We start from the raw sequence: 13,823 nt of genomic DNA, 5'->3' as shown, positions 1-13,823 counted from the left end.
CATTCAAAATAAAAGTTTTTGTTTACATAATATATGTATGTGTACTGTGTATATTTATTGTGTATATATAAAAGCACACACATACAGTATATGTTTTGAAAATATTTACATGTATATATTTATATTCATATAATTTATATTATATATAAATATATTTAATATATAAACATAACATATTTTTCTTAAATATATGCATGCATGTGTTTGTGTTTATATGTACATAATAAATATACACCGTACACACATGTTATGTAAACAAAATATTTTATTTTGGATGCGATTAATCGTTTGACAATGATATTAAACACTACTAAATATGACCTCTAATAAATATGCTTTGATAAAAATTATTACAATAAATGCTAACAAATACTACTGTAATAATATTACTCTATTAAATAATATTTTGATCGTTTTTTTAAATATTGTAGAAATATATGCTCTATAAATACTCCCGTAATAATATTGTGAAATTAAATACTACTTTAATTATGCGTTCATAAACCTTATTCAAATAAATACTAATAAATACTACTGCAATAATATTGCTCTAATAAATACTACCTTGATTATGCTTTTATAGATAGTGGAACATTTTTTAATACATGTTTCCATAATAATATAGTGATATAGTAAATGCTATAAAAATTATGTTTCGTGAATATTGCATTATGATTGCACAAATATTACCACTATGACTATTAATGCACTAATACTAATTAAATATTCATGTGTTAATAAGTATTTGTAATCTGGTAGCAGTTGTTTAGATTTTACCGCGGTGTGTTGTCCTGGTCATTAGGGCGTCGGATCGTCAGGCTGTGTTGGATTCAGAGCTGAAGTCTCTCCAGGCGTGTCTCCGTGAGCTTGAATCCTTCCTGAAGTGGCTCCATGAGGCGGATACTACAGTCAACATGTTATCTGACGCCGCCCAGAGGGAGGAGCTCTCACAGGACTCCGCCCACATCAAGGAGCTCAAAGGGCAGCTTGGGGTAAGAACTTTAGACTCACATTTTTACATGTACAACTTATGTTCCATCATATCCATTATAAAACGGAGAGTTCCGGTCCTAGATTCTGATTGGTTGAGCCGCGTTCTAAGCTGTTGTAAATTACACTACAAACATACACCTTTGTTTACGTCTGTGTGTTGCTCGGCAACAACTTTGTTGGAACCACAACTGTTTCTGAGGAACTACATTGTTTGGTGGAAGAATACTGTTTTTATTAATATCATTACACTTTATTTGCTCTGTTTTATTCTATGAAACCCTATATGGAATAACCGTTTTATAAAAGCAATAAGCCCCATGAAGCCGTGGTTTACAGTGAATTTATAACAGCTAAGGGGGTTTCCGCGTCGCGTCATACCTAACAACACCCCTTAGCTGTTATAAATTCACTGTAAACCACGGCTTCTTGGGGCTTATTGCTTTATTTGGGACTAGAGCCAACTTTGCAATCCAGACATTGTGTAAAGCCAACCAATCAGATCTGAGCTTGTGGTTTTCAGCTAGCACTTGCCAGGTTTGTTCTGTTTGTGCAAAATGCGTTAGATAATTGGTGTGTGGACTGCGGGCGGTCCATGGGTGTATTGTCTGAGGTTTAGACAAATAAGGGACATACGGGAACTAATGTGTGTGTGAATAGGGCCTTTCGCACCGCTTTAGTTCCAGAACTAAATGTGCAGTACTAAAGTACTGGGACGATTTTGTGCGAACTATTTCCCAGTACCATTTAAAGGGTTGCATTCGCACCGAGAGTTTGTACTAAGAAGTGACGTAAAGTTCCACAATTAGTTCTGGTACTATGAAAAGGTTCCCGCGGTGCGAAAGGCCCTAATGATATTCAGTTATCCCTGTGTCAGTCCTCATTAGTTCCCCCATCAGCCAGACCACAGCATACGTGTAATCAAGGTATAGATCACGTCAGCTGAGAAAGAGCGCGTGTTCCTGTTCTCCTCTCTCCTCCATCTTCAGTTCTTTGCGGAGTCTGTTTGTCCTGTGAGATTCATACATCACAGTGTGATCTCTATCTGCTGTCCGCTCTAATCACGACTGTACGCTCTACTACGATTCAGCAGCCTAATGCACTAAATACACTAAAGTACAAGCTGTCAACTTGTACTAAAATGGACTGTCCCGGCTCTAAAATGGGAAGTCGCACAAATTCATTGAATCATCTTTTATTGTGATGTTGCTTGTCAACAAATGGCATTTTTGCAGCTGTGAAGGGCCCTGTGAGGACGTTTGCAGGGTCAGTTGAAGCTAAAGTGAGCAGCTGAATGCTTTCATGAAGGGCCCTTCCTGAAGGCCGTTCGTGAGTGTGCTGACCATTGTCACTTCAGCGTCTGAGTGCAGAGTCCTCACAATTTAAGGCTTTACAGGGTCAAAACTGCTCACACATTTGCATAGTTTTGGTTATTCATTTGTGTGCTTTTGTTTGTTTATAGTGGTTAAACGGATCGTAGTTGATCCGCGATTCGTACGGACCAAGCCTCACGGTTCGGCACGCATGTGATCCGCGGATTAATTGCAAAATTTAACTATAATAGAATTAAAGTTTATCAATTGTACGTGTTTTCACACGCAAGCGATTTTAAACCATTCTAGCGAAAGAAAAGGCGAAATGGAACTCGATTCGTTACTCGCGTGCTGTTTTCTTTCACATGAAGCTCGCACACACAGAGAGGTGCATTTGACTGCACGCGAACACCGAACTGAACCATCTTTCCTATCTCATTCACTCCTTGCCTTTGAACAGACGCATACAATTATGACAAAATACTGATCTCGACAATCATTGTGGCAAATGCAGTCTGTTGTGTCTTAAGTGAATGAGAACAGCTGAGAAAGAAATCGGATGTGTATCATTAGGCTATATTGGATCCGTGCATCAGTTCTTAAAGGGGCAGCAGTCTAATAATACCTGCTGCTGTCATTATGCTCATCAAACCACAAAACACGTTTTTGAGAAAGATTAATCTATTTTTTAATTTATACAGTGAACACTATGCAGTTTTATTTTACACTTAATTATTAAATTTCTGTATCTGAATACTACCGACCTTATTTGTAACATTGTTCTGTTGTATTTATCTATGCTTGTAATTTGTGTAGCCTATTTGTTCTTATTTTTACTGGCTGTTCACTTGTCTCTTTAATAATGCTTGAACTTTCTTAGGCTAAGAGTTTTTGCTGTGGTATCGTGCTTATGGAAAGCAAAGTTACACAGATTTTTTTTTTCTTGCTGATCCAAAAAACGATCCGATCCGTGGCTCAAAAACCGTAATATGATCCGAACTGTGAGATTTGTGATCCGTTGAACCACTATTTGTTTATCATTATTAGTATTAATAATGCTCCACAATGAGCTCCATCTCTGCAAGTGCTGTGAGTTTGAGTTGCATATAGCGCGCATTTGAAAAGCAACACGCGCCAAACATCTTCCTCAGTTTGTAATGACAATGGTTATATAAATCTGTCAACAAAAGAGAAGCATTTAAAAAGAGAAGTTGTCCTGTGGTTTCCGGCCAAAATACAAACATTTGAAAGACAAAAAAAAACATATATAGTGCATCAGTTCTTAAAGGGGCAGCAGTCTAATAATACCTGCTGCTGTCATTATGCTCATCAAACCACAAAACACGTTTTTGAGAAAGATTAATCTATTTTTTAATTTATACAGTGAACACTATGCAGTTTTATTTTACACTTAATTATTAAATTTCTGTATCTGAATACTACCGACCTTATTTGTAACATTGTTCTGTTGTATTTATCTATGCTTGTAATTTGTGTAGCCTATTTGTTCTTATTTTTACTGGCTGTTCACTTGTCTCTTTAATAATGCTTGAACTTTCTTAGGCTAAGAGTTTTTGCTGTGGTATCGTGCTTATGGAAAGCAAAGTTACACAGATTTTTTTTTTCTTGCTGATCCAAAAAACGATCCGATCCGTGGCTCAAAAACCGTAATATGATCCGAACTGTGAGATTTGTGATCCGTTGAACCACTATTTGTTTATCATTATTAGTATTAATAATGCTCCACAATGAGCTCCATCTCTGCAAGTGCTGTGAGTTTGAGTTGCATATAACGCGCATTTGAAAAGCAACACGCGCCAAACATCTTCCTCAGTTTGTAATGACAATGGTTATATAAATCTGTCAACAAAAGAGAAGCATTTAAAAAGAGTTGTCCTGTGGTTTCCAGCCAAAATACAAACATTTGAAAGACAAAAAAAAACATATATAGTATTGTTATTGGACTGACGTTATTTAAAATAAGAATATTAAAATTAATATTATAAAATACTTTACAGTTCACTAGTATTATAATGCTTATTTTGCTTATTTTTGATTTCTATCTGTTTTTCATTCAGCTTCTTTCTTTCTCATCTGTCTTCCACTTAGTCATTGACAGTTTCTTTTATTTTTTGCATAATCCTTCATTAGTAGTCATCCATCATATATTGTTTTGTCTTTTTTCATGTGTCTAGGACATATTCAGATATTTCCTTACAAGCGTGTTTGTAAAAGACGCAGCTGATGACTGGAGAATGACATGTTATGAAAGTGTTTAATCTTGGCTGATGTTTGACGTCAACGAGAGTGACATGAGAAATAAAGTTGCTGAGGTCTTTATGATTTCAGTGAGAACTGCTTTCCTTTTATTTTCATGACAATACTGTTGAAGTGCTTGCTGTGACGTAAAACTGCTGTGTGTAAGAGTGTAGCTAACCATGTATTTCTTTTCTTTTCTTTTCCTCGTATATTTCTGATAGCATTTTTTTTTTGCACAAAGAAAAAAATGGCATTCGCTCATCTAATGCCCTAAAAATTTACTTGAGCTCATGGTTGGCATTTTGTTGTTTACTGTTGTTTGGAGCGATTTGTTCTCCATCCATCTCTGTCACTGTACAACTGAATCATGCTCAAATCACACTGACTCGCAAGTGGTTATTGCGACGAGACAGACAGACTAATCAATCACATCATGAGACAGACACAGATTTGAGACGCAGACACAATTAGTGTTTCTTTACCTCGAGATTGTAGTGTTTCTAACCTCTTGAAATGTTGTGGTGTGATGTATTTCTGAGTGAAACAGCAGGATTTGATTCATCTGGAATTGATTAGATGGTGAAAAGTGGTTGTTGTATACTATAATGGAGGAAGGTGGTTGGAAGAAAGGGGCTGAAAATAGATTTGTGATCTTGACCTAAAATGAAATTAGAACTGACTGAGTTTTCTTACTTAAAGGAATAGTTCACCTCAAAGAAATACATTCTGTCTGCATGTACTCATCCTCTTTTTTTTTTTGTTCAAACTTAAATGACTTTCTGCTGTGGAACACACAAAGAAGATATTTTGAAGACTGTGCTGGTTGCTCCTTTTCATAAAATCACAATAAATGAAGACCGATGCATTCTAGTTTAGAAAGGACACAAATGCATCAAAAACGTATCATAATGTTGGCCTGTATGACTCTTACACTGTGTGACCGAAATTTTAAATTGTTATTTACTGAAATATTTCCCTCCCTCCAGCTTTTGGTTTTTACAACTGGTTCATTGAATCTGGATCAGATTCATGACTCAGTCATTCAGATCGGTTTTGTGAATTGAATCAACTGATTCATTAAATGGATCCCAACTCTAAATAAATAAACAAATGTACAGGTGCATCTCAATAAATTAGAATGTCGTGGAGCCAAAAGCACCAAAAGTTGGTTAAATGATCATGGTGTTGGTGTGCTTGACTGGCCAGCAAACTCACCAGCCCTGAACCCCATAGAGAATCTATGGTGTATTGTCAAGAGGAAAATGAGAAACAAGAGACCAAAAGATGCAGATGAGCTGAAGGCCACTGTCAAGGAAACCTGGGCTTCCATACCACCTCAGCAGTGCCACAAACTGATCACCTCCATGCCATGCCGAATTGAGGCAGTAATTAAAGCAAAAGGAGCCCCTAGCAAGTATTGAGTACATGTACAGTAAATGAACATACTTTCCAGAAGGCCAATATTTCACTAAAAATGTTTTTTTTAGTTCACTTGTGAAGTATTCTAATTTGTTGAGATAGTGAATTGGTGGGTTTTTGTTAAATGTGAGCCAAAATCATCACAATTAAAAGAACCAAAGACTTAAACTACTTCAGTCTGTGTGCATTGAATTTATTTAATACACGAGTTTCACAATTTGAGTTGAATTACTGAAATAAATGAACTTTTCCACGACATTCTAATTTATTGAGATGCACCTGTACAGCATTTAAGATTTAAAAAAAAAGATAGATGCCAGATTGCCAGAAATGCATCTTAAACATACTTTGACAATATTTTTAGGTGTTACGGGATGACAAATTGCTGCCTGTAATTTCGACAACTCATAACCATAACACACATCTAAAATATACAAAACAAGCATTTTTAAAACCAATATGTTTAAGTCAAAGCTATTACGTGGTAGCTTCGGAAAATAGCAGACAAATTTGTACTTTTATGGTAATATTATGGTGCTTTTGTCTCCTTTTGGAAGCTTAAACTTGAAATTAAACTTGTAATTGCATGGAAAAGAGCGACCAGCGCATTCTTCAAAATTTCTCATTTTGTGTTCCAAGGAGGAAAGTCAGTCATACAGGTGTGTAATGACATTCATCAGAGGAAATGTTGAATCTTTATTTTTGATTGAACTATTCCTTTAAGAAAGTAAATGGGGCCAGTATTGATCTCATTTTAGCTTTGTGAACATTTGTTGTCAAGGGTGATCAGAAGTGCAGAATGAGATGATAATAGCACTTTCCCACAGCGAAAGAGCGAGTGGTTTCCACTCAGAATCATTACTGCTCTCCTCGTGTCTCCCTCATTTCTCTGATGTGTCTCACTGCTCTATTTCTCTGTCTCTCAGGAGATGTGCTCTCTTTCAGTAAAGTGTGTCACCCTCACTCATTCCCTTTATGAATTTATACACCCTCTCGTTTTCATTCTTTTTGGTTCTCTTGAACACTCTCCGGAGTTTCTCTCCATCCGTTGTATCAGCCCTTCCCTCCCCCCTCTCTCACAGCCTCTTCATTGTCTTTTTTGTCATGCGGTGTTAAATCTCTCTCCGTGACTCTTGTTTATCGCTGGAGAGGAGCGAGCGCTCGTTGCCGTCTCAGTCCTGACGCGCTTGAGTGTGCGCGTGTGTGTGTGTGGGACATGTTTGTTAGGGCTCGTCACATTTCCCTCGGCTGGTGGTGGGGGATATGTGAGCGAGTGTGTGTGTGTGTGTGTGTGTGTGTGTGTGTGGCGGGACAAAATTTGTAGTGCAAGATGAGTAGTCAATGTTTCTGATCAATTTACTAAGTTTTAAATGAGTACATTTGCTAAAAGTAACTTTGGCCAAGTATTAGGGGTATGGAATCATACATGGCCTAAAACAATGTCTCAACCCCATCTGCTCCTCAAAATCTTCATGATCCTTTGGATTCAAAATGTCTAGTTTTTATTTTTGCAGGTTCTTCTTGGATATTGCATCTGATTCTCCACCAAGAAACTCAATGAACCACAGTTTCTTTCATTAGTGATGGCAATATGCTCGCCCTGCACTGTCTATTATGCAGCAACCAGGAAAGAATTGGCCAATACCTGTCCTGCAACAGGTTAAACTGCTTCTAGACATACAATGGAGGTCAGGCCAGTTGCAAGGTACACAAGGACTGTATCTGATCTAGATGCAATCTTTTCCTGTAGTGTATGTGTGTGTGTGTGTGTGTGTGTGTGTGTGTGTGTGTGTGTGTGTGTGTGATAAAGATTAGAGAAAGCAACAGCTGTTCTGATATTCAGTGTTTAGCAGAAATCCTCACAGGATTTACACACACAAAACACGGCACTGTTAAGAGATGAAGAGCTTTTTAAACAACAGCGAGTTCATCTTTGTGTGTGTGTGTGTGTGAGGTTAGTTGCATGTAATTATGCAATTTTGAATGTGTAAGGACAATAAGTTTTTTGTAACTTTTCAGCATTTATTTTAGGTTTTTCACCATTTTTAGTTCATTTAAATAGTCTTAGTGTGACAAAAAAGAAGTACAAATATGTAGTCTCTCGAATACAACAGCCTTAAAAACGGAATTATATGTGTGTGTGTGTGTGTGTGTGTGTGTGTTTATTAAAGAGACAGCAGCACGTGGCAGTGTCGTGTGTGAAAGTGAGAGTGACTCTCTGTTATTGTAAGATATGCACACCTCTTAGCACTTGTTTTTGGTATTTTATTATTTTTTTCTTGTACTTTGTGTACTTTATAATGTTATTCAAGGTTTATTACATTATAAATAAATGCAATTTAGTGATTTAACATTTTTTCACCCTCTCCCTAATCTTTTGAATGAACAATTAAACAATATATTTTTGTTACTGTATCTTTAAATCTTCAATATGTAAATGAGCTCTGTTGTGATTGGCTAATCACCGTGTGCTGACATTGTCATTCAGTCGGAGCTGGTCCAGCTGCTAAATGTTGATTATGTGTTCATATAAAACCGTGCGGTTATGCATTAACATCAATTCAGGGGAAATGTAAGATGCTTTTTGTGTGAAGATTAACTGCTTTTGCTGCTTATTAGATATGACACGATGCGTTTGATTCCTTACATAATTATCCGAGTTTTGTCCTAACCATCCATCGCCGCAACAAGTCATAGGACATTTTTTGCGTTGGTTGATTTCTATTTGATGTTCCGATTGATGTTCGGATGTTGCACATGATTTTCACTTACACTGTGGACAGTTAAATTAGTAAATACTGAAATCATTGCATATTGTCTGTCCGGTTGGACAGGTTTTATGTTTCAGTAAGTGGTCTGGGTGTACTAGAGACAGAGTTTTGATTTGTGAATGTTGGAATATGTCACATACTACATCCACCTTATTTCAGTAGAGCAAATAAATCCTGTTTTCGTGATTCAACCTCTTGAAATCAACCAGCCTAAACAGTCAAGAGAGCAAGGGCATAAAAAAAAGAACATGAAGAGGTGAGTTAAACAGGAAAATAAGGAGTGAAATTAAATTAAGCTCCACATTACATGCAGAAAAGCAGTCATTTAGCAGACGCTGTTATCTAAAGCGATATATGATACATTTATATCAGGAACACTCTAACTGAATTCACCTGAGGTTAAGTGTCTTGATCACGGGGAAATGAAGAAGGGTTGAAATCTTTAGATATCTCATGATTTGTTTTGTTTCAGTCAGATGATTTCAGTCAAAATGATTCTCAGTAGCACCTGTTTTTTCCTCAGTAAGACGAGCACAAATCTTAGTTGAGATAAAGTGTCAAATTCTGTGCAAAGGTTTGTCAAAAAAGTAAAATCATGCTCTGGTTGAAATCTTTAGATATCTCATGATTTGTTTTGTTTCAGTCAGATGATTTCAGTCAAAATGATTCTCAGTAGCATTCTCTGTTTTTTCCTCAGTAAGACGAGCACAAATCTTAGTTGAGATAAAGTGTCAAATTCTGTGCAAAGGTTTGTCAAAAAAGTAAAATCATGCTCTCACTCCCAATAGAAACCGTAAGCGGTTATGAAAAATATTGTATCCGGGACGGCTCTGCGGCTTTCCTGCTATGTAAATGAAATTCTGTTTCAGAGCGATCATAAACGTTGTGGTTGTCAGTCAGCATGCGTCTTGTTTTCTGTGGTTTTCAGCATGTATCTTAGTTCATGCAGAACATGGATAATGTTTTTCTTAAAGATGTTGTAAAATAAAGATTACTGAGTCTTTTTGTCCGTGGCTGTTAAACAACTTCTTCCTCGTATTTGACTTTTTCACAGATTATATACCACTGCAGATGTGCTGCCCATGCTGTTTTTGCAGCATTGCACATTGTTGTTTTGCTTTGCCCTGCGTTTGATTTTTCAGTTATTAATAATTATCAGTAATTAACTCCAAATTCTGAAAATTACTTATCTGTTCGTAAGTCCCATATGTGAAATCCATCAAACGAAACCCACACACTCCACGAGCACCAACTCTACCCTGAGGAACATAAGGTACTCCTCACTCGATCAAGCAGCCCTTGGCCAGATGGAGGCGGTGCAGTGATCGTTTAAGCGTCCCTGGCCGGCACTGCTGGCTCTGCACCCTTGGGAAGGCATCAGTCACTCTGCGCTCCATTACTCTCTCCTGGGAGGAATCCATCTTTTGGAGATCATTCGAGCCTCCAAAGACCTGCTCTCCTGCACCACTTCCATATGTGTGAGTGTGATGAATTAGCCCGGTTCAGAATGAGCCTCAATTCTGTGTGTCTGGCAATTCCACACCTGGCTCCAGATGATTCATTTATAATTTCATTCATGATTTTCTTCCAGTGTCTGAGTGGCATCCAGCTGCATGACTGCAGAAAGTTCCCATGTGTGAGCAACCTCTCACACGATTTATTTTCTTTAGACACTAAATAAACTTGGGATATTATTTATATCCTCATGTTTAATGTTGAGGAACTAATTGTAACTCAATTATAACATCCTTTAATGTGTGCTAAACATTTACACTTAATAAACTTGAAATGGAAGTCTAATGGCGCTTTTCCACTGCATGGTACGGCTCGGTTCTATGGGGGAATAGTTTTCTAAGACGGATGAAATGATGTGAATCATCATGTTGTGGTGGGAGTACTCTTCTATGTGGATGAACCAATGTAAATGGTAGGGTTGTCACAGTGCCCAACAAATTGGTTCAGTACATTTTAAACTGTAGGCTTATGAGTTAGTTTGAAGCACTTAATATAAAGTGTGTCCCGTGTTTAGGACAGCTTGGGCCATGCAGTTTTCCTTCTTTGTTATATTTCAGATGCTTTCGCGATATCAAAGTATATCAGTAATGGTACTGTCCCATCCTAGAGGGGAAGCTTGGACTTTCAAATTAAGTTCCGCACACAGAAGTTCTGCAGGTGCAGGGGTTAAAAAAGAACTGTATTTGTTCCTTAGACATGTATGCTGAAATGAAAACCCCTATGAAAATTTTTCGGTACAAATACTTGTACTTTTACACCAACAGTATTCTAGTATTTTGAACTGTCGCAATGGAAGTAAATCATTCTTTTGAGGTGGAACTGTGGATAAACCTGCTCCTGGAGGGACACTGTCCTGCAGAGTTTAGCTCCAACCCCAATTAAACACACATGGACCAGCTAATCAAGGTCTTCAGACTCGCCAGGCAAGTGTTTTGGAGCTGGTTGGAGCTAAACAATGCAGGACATTGGCCTTTCAGGAGCAGGATTGGACACCCCTGGGATAAACTGCTTGATGAATCACTGTTGTTAATTATTTGTATACACACTGAGGGACCTGTACACATTAAGAGCATACATAACTAGGACGATTCCTTTAGCTGACTAATCTGCAGAAGTTGTGGGGGTTGCCTGGTGACAGCTGAGATGACAACTGCATAAGTGTATATGTATAAAAAAAGTTTTAGAGTGTTAAACCAAACAACTCAAAAAAAAAAAAGTTAAGACTGCAGTTGGCATTAAACATTACTGCATTGATGTTGTGTAACAGCAACACTCCCACCCCAGGTACAGTTCTGACCTCTCTGGCTGACCATCTCTGACTGGCTCAGAGTTCAGAGACTCACCCAACTGTATGTGCTGATTCAGAGGTTTTAAGATAATGGTGCATTAGCGGTCTGTCACGTTACACACATACAGATTCTGGCAAACACACTAATTCATCTCTCCTTCTCTCCAGTACGCACACACATATGGAGTCACGGCTGCTCCTCCCCTCACTTAAAGCACATTTCTACTGATGTCCATTACTGAGAGCCTGAGTGGAAGTGCTATATTTGTGTGTGTGTGTGTGTGTGTGTGTGAGATTGTAGATTGGACCATGTGCCAGAGTGAGATCAAGATTAATCTGCATTTATGAGTCGGATCATCAAAATTTGCCACATTTTAGGAAAGAGATGTGTGGGCGCATTTATAAATCTGTTCTGACACTGGGTGATATTGTCTGTCCTTGGACAAAGTTGTCTGGGAATTGGCTGGTTGTAAAGGCTTCTCTCCTCTCCCCTTGTCTCATATCCAGACCTCTTCTTCTTTCCCCAGGTCTCGTCTCTTCTCCTTCCACCTCTCATGTCCTCTAATGTCCTCTCAAATCCTTGTTCCTCTCATTTTCACTCTTTTCCTGCCTCCTTTTGTCTCTTCTCTAGTCTTTTCCTCATCTTCATCTCTTGTCTCTCCTCTGGTCTTCTCTCCTTGTCTTCATCTTGTCTCTCCTCTTGTCTTTTCCTTCTCTTTCTCCTCATCTCTGCTCTCTCATGTCCTTATCTTTCCTTTTCTCTTTCCTCACTTTTGCTCCCCCCCATGTTTCCCCTTGTCTCTCCTTCTCTCATTTCTCCCCTTTTCTCTCATTTTTTGTCTTGTCTCTTCTCTGTTCTCATATGCTTGTTTCTCTGCCTGTCCCTCCTATTCTCCCGCCTCCTCTCATTTCTCCTCTAGTTTACTCTCCTCTAGTTTCCCCTCCTCTGTTTTTGTCTTTCCCCTTTTCTTTTCTCTCGTCTCGTCTCTCCTCTTATTTCCCCATGTCTCTTCCCTCTTTGTCTCTCTTCTGTCCTCCTCTTCCCCGTGTCTCTTCTCTTTCATCTGCTGATCTCTCGCCCTGTCTTTTTGTCTCCTCGTCCAGTCTCTCCTGTATCCTCACACCACTGCTGCAGTCCCTCAGCCTTTATCTTTTGTCTCTCGTCTAGTCAGCTGTCCTTGTTCCTCCTCTCTTCTCCCCTCGTATTCTCGTCTCTCCTGTTCTCTGTCCTCTCCTCCTGTCTGTCCTCCCCTCTTCTTCCCTCTCGTCTTGTCTCTCATCTTTTATGTCCTGTTCTCCCCCATGTCTCACCTCTTCTCTCTGGTCTGGTGAACACGTGTTGATGGAAATCACTTGTTGTTGTTTAATTTCTCCATCTCTCCATCTTTGAGATGCTCCTGATCAATAAGGACCTGTCACACAAATCTGCATACACATACATGCTGCCCACCATCCCCAGCTCCGCTGATCGATATGTCCCACTCTCATGAACAAAGACTCAGATTTCCATTCATCTGTTTCTTTCTGTGCAATCCCTTGCTCTAGGGTGGTAGTCGAGGCATGACTTAAAGGAATGATAGCTTTCCTCATTGCACTCATTCGTTTAAAAGCTCTGTCCATCTAGACAGCACCTCTTTCATAATCTTGAAGGTCTACTCATGGTTCATGTCTCATATTTGCTTTCTTTCATCTGTCTCCTCTCTTTTGTAGTCTTCTTTTGTTGTGTTTTTTTTCTTGTCTCACTTTGTATCTTCTGTGCTTGCTTTGTATTTCTTCATTGTTTTCTTGTCTTTTCACATCTCTTGTCTCTCGTCTCTTTTCTTCTCTTCTCATCTTTTGTCTCGTTCCTTTCCTTTCCTTTCCTTTCCTTTCCTTTCCTTTCCTTTCCTTTCCTTTCCTTTCCTTGTTTACTCTCCCCTCTTCGTCTTTTCTCTTGTGTTATTAATTCAGCTTCAGTTCCACACATTTGTTTATCTTCCTTCTATACATGCCTGTGTGTAGAGTGATTGCTTTTACACATTGAAAGACAAAGAGCTCTTCATGCATTCATAAATACGTACTAATGCCATTTGAAAAGCAGAACATTCACAAATGACTGAGTTTCTGCTTTTTAATGTGTTGCTTTCTGCACCAGCGAGTCAGTGAAATGCGGTTCAGTTCTATATCCATTTCTCTCTGTCTCTTTATTTTCTTCAGCCAGTGCATTTCAGTTTTTGCTGTAGCACTTTCTTAACAGTCTGAAAATAAAATGGATAACCCCCCCCCCCC

The 13,823-nt window shown here is 38.4% G+C and overlaps 1 protein-coding gene across 1 annotated transcript in view; it reads left to right on the top strand.

Moving 5' to 3' along the window:
- The window catches only part of LOC107669681 (utrophin-like), a 252,156-nt gene that overhangs the window by 106,865 nt on the left and 131,468 nt on the right, over nucleotides 1–13,823 (top strand). Inside the window, exon 54 of the mRNA XM_016462031.1 lies at nucleotides 803–992. Within this exon, the coding sequence (XP_016317517.1) occupies nucleotides 803–992 (190 nt within the window). The remainder of the gene's footprint in view (nucleotides 1–802; nucleotides 993–13,823) is intronic.

Source organism: Sinocyclocheilus anshuiensis, unplaced genomic scaffold (genome assembly GCF_001515605.1).
Source record: "Sinocyclocheilus anshuiensis isolate Anshui unplaced genomic scaffold, SAMN03320099.WGS_v1.1 scaffold416, whole genome shotgun sequence".
NCBI lineage: Eukaryota > Metazoa > Chordata > Actinopteri > Cypriniformes > Cyprinidae > Sinocyclocheilus > Sinocyclocheilus anshuiensis.
This window is presented reverse-complemented; position numbering and strand designations above follow the sequence as displayed.